General features: G+C 36.8%; 2 protein-coding genes across 2 annotated transcripts; one reads left to right on the top strand and one right to left on the bottom strand.

The window, feature by feature from the left end:
- The first annotated feature begins 545 nt into the window (after nt 1-545).
- On the top strand, nt 546-5,177 carry LOC110612842 (ethylene response sensor 1). The gene is made up of 6 exons (XM_021753665.2): nt 546-770; nt 2,007-2,937; nt 3,278-3,646; nt 3,765-4,031; nt 4,246-4,373; nt 4,655-5,177. Exons 2-6 carry the CDS (start codon nt 2,023-2,025, stop codon nt 4,893-4,895), a joined length of 1,920 nt encoding a protein of 639 aa, XP_021609357.1. The 5' UTR covers nt 546-770; nt 2,007-2,022; the 3' UTR covers nt 4,896-5,177.
- Nucleotides 5,178-6,374: 1,197 nt separating this feature from the next.
- On the bottom strand, nt 6,375-8,630 carry LOC110612850 (60S ribosomal protein L19-3). The gene is made up of 5 exons (XM_021753678.2): nt 8,475-8,630; nt 7,436-7,558; nt 6,829-7,142; nt 6,661-6,719; nt 6,375-6,572 (listed from the first exon to the last, which is right to left on the bottom strand). The coding sequence occupies exons 1-5, from the start codon at nt 8,584-8,586 to the stop codon at nt 6,548-6,550; spliced, it is 633 nt and encodes a 210-aa protein (XP_021609370.1). The 5' UTR covers nt 8,587-8,630; the 3' UTR covers nt 6,375-6,547.
- Between the last annotated feature and the right edge of the window lie 2 nt (nt 8,631-8,632).

Raw genomic sequence — 8,632 nt, 5'->3', positions numbered from 1 at the left:
ATTGCTCGTTGCAAATTTGCCATCCCTTGACTGCTCAACCCGATGCAATGCATCTGAAATTGATTGGGTACCTACCGACATCATGGCCCACGCGCGGCCATATTATGCTCGCTTCAAATTTTTGCCATCTTAGTGCACCTCTTCGGTGACTACCCCCAATTTTCTTTTTTTTTTAAAAAAAATCTTTGGTCAATGGGCATCTACAGATGCGATGCCTGATTCAATTTATTTTCTTTTTACATTTGAAAACTAGTCTCTTTCCATAAAAAATAAATAAAGGTGAAATCTATCCTTTTTATTTTTATTTAATTAAGGCAAAATATTATGTTAAAAAACAATTAATTAATTAATTAATTAGGTACAGGGCATGCGGCTTTTTATACGTAAAAAGTGTGCAAGTGAGCTGGGATTAGTCCTGGACCTGCACGTGCGATCACCGTCTGATTTTCCCCAGGTAAAATTTTGGTAGTAGAAACTAGCAAGAACCAGGTCAGCATTGGCACGTGCGGAAGTCCCTAATGCAGCACTTTGAATTCGCGTGTCAATCTTACCTGCTTGTCCGTGAAGCTTTTGAGTCTGCTACCTCCACTTTACTCACTTTCTTCGCCTTCTCCACTTGCTTCTCTTACCCCTTTTTGCTCCCTTTCATTACCAGGCGCTGACATTGAGACGCTCCTCTGATTTTAATTTCAGGAAATGAACGGCTCAGATCAATCCCTCGAACTCCTGCTCCTCATCTCTCGCCTATCACTCCTTCCTCCTTTCGCCTGGTAATGATACTCTCACTGTTTATGAATTTCCTCCTTTTGTTTTAATTTTGGTTGATTTTGTGGATGTTGATTGTTGTGTCTATCGCTTACTCGATTTAACAAGGAGAATGCTCTTTTTCCAAAAAGCTGTGAACCTTTGTTTAATCGCGTTTCTGATACGATTAGCTTTGGTTTTAACTTTTAAGCATCAATATTTTGGAACAGTTAATCTGTTTACTTCTTTATTTGTGCAGATGAAATATTGTAAAATTGGGATAAACAACTTGGTGTGGTTAATTAGATTTCAATATTTGTATTAGTAGTTAACATGCTAGAGAAGTATTTCAACTCTTTTTCCCTCTCTTATTCCAATTAAGGGAGAATTTTGGCTGTCCATATCTACGATCTAAATTGATTCCATTTCTCGAAATTAGTCACCGTTGGAGTTTATGTCATATAATCAGTATCTTAGGGAAAAATATTTTTCCAGAAACTATTTTATATATTTGAGAATTGAGATGCTCAGAAAAATTGGTCATGGGCAAAAAATAATAATGATAATAAGTCACGTGTTAGGAAAATGGCATTCTCTTTGGAGTCAGAATCTTATTAATATCACTCTGTATAAAAAATTTTAAATTGAAACTAAAAAATAGAAAATAATTTTTTTTTTCTTGGAAAATATTTTTGATGTATTTTCCATGGAAAAATTATTATTTTTAGCTCCATTTGTTTATTTTCCAGGTTTTATGCCATTTGGGGCATTCACGAATAAATGTCAGTCGAAACCATTTTCTGGAAAAATTAAGTCATTTTAATGGAAATGATTGAAATCATTTTATGTATTTTGAGAATCTTATTAAGGCTTTCATATATATATATTTGTTAATATATTTTAGTTTTTAAATAAAATTAAACAATAGAAATAAGTCATAGAAAATATTTTTCAAATACAAGTTATTTTTTTGAAACAAAAGGAGCTTCTTTCTAATTTTACTTTCAGATATATCATAGCTGTAGATACCAGCAGGGAGGGAAGGGTCTTTGTTTAGGTCTTGTCACTGATCAGGAAAAAGAAAAAGGTTAATAAAATAGTTTGCGCTGTAGTTCTGTAGCACCCTAGTCTCCTTTCTATTTTTTTCAGGAGTAAGAAGGAATGTGATTATATTTGCTCTATGAACTTGTATATTTTTTCTGATGGTATAGTCACTGTATTTCAAGATGCAAATGTGATTTCTGTTTTGCGTCTATTTTCAGATTTATCTTCACGTTTATGGGAATAATGGAGTCCTGCGATTGCATTGACACACAATGGCACCACGAGGAGCTTCTTGTCAAATATCAGTATATATCGGATGTTTTAATTGCCTTTGCATACTTTTCTATTCCAATTGAGCTCATATATTTTGTACAAAAATCAGCATTCTTCCCATACAGATGGGTGCTTATGCAATTTGGTGCTTTTATTGTTCTCTGTGGAGCAACCCACTTTATAAACTTATGGACTTTCAATATGCATTCTAAAGCCGTTGCCGTAGTGATGACTATTGCGAAAGTTTCTTGTGCCATTGTATCATGTGCAACTGCGTTGATGCTTGTTCACATTATTCCTGACCTTCTGAGTGTTAAAACTCGGGAATCATTTCTGAAGAACAAAGCTGAAGAACTTGACAGGGAAATGGGGCTTATTCTTACACAGGAAGAAACTGGAAGGCATGTAAGAATGCTGACTCATGAAATTAGAAGCACACTTGACAGACATACAATATTGAAAACCACTCTTGTTGAGTTGGGGAGGACCTTGGGCCTGGAGGAATGTGCATTGTGGATGCCATCACGGTCTGATTTGACTCTTCAACTTTCTCATACCTTACGCTACCAGATACAACTTGGAATTACTGTGTCCATAAACCTTCCTATTGTCAATGAAGTCTTCAACAGTGCTCGAGCAATGCGTATACCATATACCTGCCCACTAGCTAAAGTCAGACCTCTTGTAGGTAGGTACACACCACCAGAGGTTGTTGCAGTTCGTGTTCCCCTTCTACATCTTTCAAATTTCCAAATCAATGATTGGCCAGACCTCTCTGCAAAAAGCTATGCAGTCATGGTTCTGATTCTCCCTACAGACAGTGCCAGAAAGTGGCGGGACCATGAGCTGGAACTTGTTGAAGTTGTTGCAGATCAGGTCTTTTATGATTTAAATATTTTTATTTTATGGCTTGCATTAGAATGCAATGTAGCTTTTTGTTCTGTCCTCCATCCTCTAATCTGAAGATCTAATTTTTGTTACTTTTTAAATGCTATAAGCCTATAATATGATGTTAATGAAATATGAGAAACTGAGAATTGAATCATAAGCGTCTCTTTCAGTAACATGTTTTCACTGGTGTAGATTCCTTATCCATTTTTTTAAAAATCATTTTACTTCTATAAGCCACTCTATTGTTAAGCCTTAATAAAAACTTGGGAGTGCCGTGCTTAGAACATGACCTTCAGTTCTTAACTCCTTATGGACGTTACTATAGGTTGCGGTTGCTTTGTCTCATGCTGCTATTCTGGAAGAGTCTATGCGGGCACGTGATCAGCTCATGGAGCAGAATATTGCTTTAACTTCAGCTCGTCGTGAGGCAGAAATGGCAATTCATGCTCGCAATGATTTCCTTGCTGTGATGAACCACGAAATGAGGACACCAATGCATGCAATTATTGCATTGTCCTCACTTCTTTTAGAGACCGATCTAACTTCAGAACAAAGAGTAATGATTGAGACAGTGCTAAAGAGCAGTAACCTTTTGGCAACACTTACTAATGATGTTTTAGATCTTTCAAGACTTGAAGACCGCAGCTTGGAGTTAGAAATTAGGATCTTCAATCTTCATGAACTTTTTAGAGAGGTGAAATTTACTGACTTTTCCTATAATATATGGTGATAGAATTTATATAATCTTGTTCCATTATATCACTCATAGAGAAGTGGTGTGGTTATTGGTTTTTCTGGTCTGGAAAATGTAGGTTGTTAATTTGATAAAGCCTATCACATCCTTAAAGAAGTTGTCCATGACTTTGATCATGGCTCCAGATTTGCCTGTGTGTGCTGTTGGTGACGAGAAACGTCTCATGCAAACTATTTTAAATGTAGTGGGTAATGCTGTCAAATTCACAAAGGCAGGCTATGTATCAGTTATAGTTTCTGTTGCAAAACCAGATTCTTTAAGAGATTGGCGAACTCCTGAATTTTACCCTACTACAAGTGATGGGCACTTCTACCTACGGATACAGGTTGTTGACCAATGCATTTGAATTTTGCTCATATTATTGACTTTTGTTCTCGTCTCTTACAATATTGGGATTTAATTTATGGAATCCCTTGGCATGTTATAGTGGCTATTTGTTTTGTGGCAGTTAAATTTTTGAAAAATGCATTGCTTTGTGATAGCTGTTCTTTGGAATTTGGTCTGGTTTGTAATTCACCCCATCATGTTGCTTGTTGCAGGTTAAGGACTCTGGTTGTGGAGTCCTCCCTCAAGACATCCCACTCCTTTTTACTAAATTCACTCAGCCCCGAAGTGGGTCTAGCCAAAATAATGGCGGTGCAGGACTTGGACTTGCCATCTGTAAAAGGTATAGCTAGATGTTCAAATACACTGCATGGACATCTGATTCTTTAATTGCAATCTTTTGTTACCATTATAAATTGCTATGCAATTTCTGTGAAAGATCACATTTATCCATTGTTTTGAGCCATTGTCACTTCGTTTTACCCAACTTGTATGAAGCCGTCCAAAAAGGATGATGGTTGCTGTTTTGTTTATGCACATATTCTATTTTACTTGTCCTGTTACTCCTGTATTGCCATTGCCTTTTTTCAACTTGCATTACATAGTTTCAAATAATTGAATCAGGTTTGTAGATCTAATGGGAGGCCATATATGGATCGAGAGCGAAGGCCTTGACAAGGGCACCAGTGCTACAGTCATTGTCAAACTTGGGTTTTGCAAAAACCCAGGTGATTCATCTATGCACCAAGTTGCATCCGGAGGTCGAGCAAACCACGGAAGTACAGATTTTATTGGACATAAAGCGTTATTCAGAAATAGTGATGGGGTGGCCTTTCCTAATCCGCGTTACCAGCGAAGCGTTTAGTACATGTACAAGCAAATGTACGGGCTAGCTCATTCTTCTTTATGATATATTTCTGAGCTGAATCTGATGAATGTGGGGGTGGGGTTGTGGAGCTGGTGAATTCTCCGAAGCCTGACGAAAATGCCATCGTACAAAAGAATTTGGAGTTGTGATTACATACGATTATCAATTATTAATAATATTGAAAGGTAATGGGTTCAGATATTATGTTTCTGTGGGGTTTTAGCACTGTATTTTGCTTGAATGAAATGACACAGGTGCGCTAGCATACATTTCAGCAAATGGTTTAGAGAACAGCTGTTCAAGATTATTTTGAAATTTCAAAAGAAAAAGGGTTAAAAAAAAAAAGACATGAAAGTCGATGAAAAAATTTGTAATTTTCAAGACACTGATGATATTGTTTTTGTTAAATGTTTAACGAGTATCATGTGCTTAAGCTCCCTCAGTACTGGGATAGCAACGCTCGTACTTAGCATAGCATTTTGTCAGAACTTAAACCTGGTTCGTCTATTTTATAAGATTTGACAAACACCCTCCAAATCTACTCTATTTTTATTTAGGAGATGGAATACCTGAGAAAATTTATCCTTCAATTCCTTAAACCACAGAGTTTCAATTTTATCTCATTATTATTTTTAGCCTCAGAGGATCAGACTCCTTTTTCTGTCCCCCTCCCTTGTATGCAGGAGGCTGCTTCTCCTTTCTTTGCCCCACTTTCCCTTAGGTGTTGCTCTTGGAGGCATTTCCTCAGATGTTAGCTTGGCCAACTGTCATTCCTCTCGATGCTTCAGCTTGACAAGTCTCCCTTAAGGTGTTTGTCCGGCCGGTTGGTTGTGGTGAATCGAGTCTCTTCCTTCGATCTGCACTGCCGACATGATTCTCTTCTGGGTGATGGGTTTAGACTGGGATCCCTCCTTACTAGGCTTTTATTATGGGGCTGCGCCTTCCTCCATATGATAAGTTGTACCTACAATCGTTTAGACCGTTGGAATGGGCGGCGCGGATGCCTAGTTCGATCCCCTATCTTCCATCTTTTAAAAAAGATACTTCATTAAACTTACTAATTTTCAGATTAAATCAAGGAACCCGATATAAAAATTAAAACAATTAAAATTCTTAAATTTTAATGTGTCAAAAAAACCAAAAATTTAAACCTCATATTTTCATTTCTAAGTCAAATAAGAATTAAAATTTTAAATATTTGAGATTTTTTAAATTAAAAACTAAAAAAAACGAACTGAATTCAGCACAAGTAAATACGTGAACCTATGAGTAACAGCTGTTTTAGGAAAGCTTCATAATTTACACACAGCCGAGGAGGTTACTACGTACTAGTTCAAGAACAGCTCGGTAGCTTCAGTGATCTGATCAAGAAATAATATGAAAAGTTAAAGCTTAAGCTGTCTTGTCTGATAGACAAATAAAATGAAAAGTTCCAACATAAAATGGCATCAAAATATGGGAAAGGAGAACAGCACAGAAACAAATAAATGAAAATTGCTTCTACAGTTCAAATATTTAAGCATCTTCCATCTAAAAATACCAAATAAAGTCGTAATCTTAAGCCAAAAAAAAACAAAAAAACAAAACAAAACAAAACAGCTCAACAAAACTCTTGGCAACTAGGATATCTGGAGCTCATAACATGGGTCTCACTTCTTGGATTTCTTAGATCCCCTGAAACCAAAGCAAACGGAAAACATAAACAATGAAAACAAATTGCCAAATTCAACCATAGATCATGATTCTTATAAAATATACTTACTCAGTTTGTTGAGATGCAGCAGCAGGTGGTGCAGCTGCAGGTTTATCTGCCCCTGGGCCCTGTGCAGGATTTAAATCATAGGAACATCAGAAATTCAGAACATTACAATAACCGGACCAAAACCTTACTGATATATATAGCCTATGGATAAAACTGCTTAAATAATACCTGTGCCAACCGCTCCTCCCTCCTAGCAATTTTTCTTTCCCTGCTTGCTTTGTTCTTTGCCCTCTTAGCCTCAAACTGGTCAGACAGAGTCTTCTCTCTCGCTTTCTCTGCCTTTGACTTGTGAATACTTTCCATCAGAACTCTCTTATTCTTAAAGACATTACCCTTAACCTTCATGTACATATCATGGTACATATGCTTGTCAATCTTCTTCGACTCTCTGTACTTGCGGAGCAGACGCCTGAGTACACGCATCCTTCTCATCCACAGAATCTTTGTTGGCAACCTAGCCTCTCTTGTACCCTTGCGCTTACCTGGAATCATTGCAAGTAGCTTGAGAGTCAATGGAATTGGGAACTTATCCACAACAAACAATCACATTTAAACCAATTTTTGAATAAAAAGAACTAACCAACAATTCATAGATGTTATTTTTTTTTCCAAGTTGAAATATTGTAAAAACCTTCCAATTAGCATCCAAAAAAGAATCAATATAGCCAACAACAACCATCAAAGGTTTTACGCATGGTGAACAAAATGCAATTACCCAGTAAACCTTAGTCTCACACAAATAGTTCCTGAATCCTACTGTCTCACGAAAACATACCATATCCAGAGTGGCGTCCTTTTCTCTTAGCTTCCTTCATACGGCGTGCACGAGATCTAGAGTGAATCTTCGTTGGCTTCCTGATGATGAAACCATCCTTAACCAACTTCCTTATGTTTTGACCTGCATTTGCAAAGTACATTCTATACATGAAGATATGAACATCAAGTTGCCCATAATCTAGAATTAGCACAATGACAAAATACAAAAGCCTGTAAGAATGATTTGCAACAAAAAAGATAAACAACATGATAAGGAATGTAATTTGTATATTTCTGGAATTACAACAGAAAATGCAAAGGTACTTCAAGATTGAGAGCATATTATATATTATCCCATGTACAATGTGGAAAACCAAGGGAAGAAAAGAAAAGCATATCAATTATTTTTTAGCTTCAAGTCGGACTAAGATATAACCATATATATCTATCCAGGCTTATTAGTGTTGAACATTTTATAAAAACCATATATTTGTTGAGTAAGACCAATCAAATGAGAAAGGCCTGCGACTTCACAACTCGAAGAATACTACCATTGATATTTGCCATATTGTCCTTCAAATAATAGACAACATTGATCATAAATATTCTGACTCTCAAATAATAAAGAATTTCAAGAGTAATTTTGGATAATTTATCCACATCCAGAGACGACAAAAACATCAAAATGCTTGCTCCTACTGAACACTGAAAATGTGCAAAGACTCCAGTTAAATTAAGCGGAAGGTCATCAAATAACAGAAGGCTTGAGAAAGGGGTAGTAACAGGAATCCGGAAGATGAGGATATGGACAGGCAGGCTGTGGAGGATTCTAGCATCTGGGAAATACATGTAGAACCCACAAGAGTTCAATACCTAGTTCGGATATATTGAAATATGAAGCTCTATATTCAACATCAGAATCAATCAAAACAGGCACCCAACCAGAATAATAACACAAATAAAAATACTTTGTACTAGAACGATACAGCTTAAAAAACATCTGAATCCCATCACCGATAAAAATTACGCAAACGGTAAAACAAGAGGCGATAACTTACGAGAGTTGGCCATGGAGATTTCATTGACTTCATTGGGATCGAGCCACACCTTTCCCTTCCCGCACTTGAGCACGCTGGCGGCGAGCCGCTTTTGGAGCTTCAATGAAACCATTTCTCCCTCTGCGTTTACAGCTGCTGTTGTGGAGAGACAAGAGGAA

The sequence above is a fragment of the Manihot esculenta genome, chromosome 1 (assembly GCF_001659605.2).
Source record: "Manihot esculenta cultivar AM560-2 chromosome 1, M.esculenta_v8, whole genome shotgun sequence".
NCBI lineage: Eukaryota > Viridiplantae > Streptophyta > Magnoliopsida > Malpighiales > Euphorbiaceae > Manihot > Manihot esculenta.
Note: the sequence above shows the minus strand (reverse complement) of the source record. Positions and strands in the feature narration are given on the sequence as shown.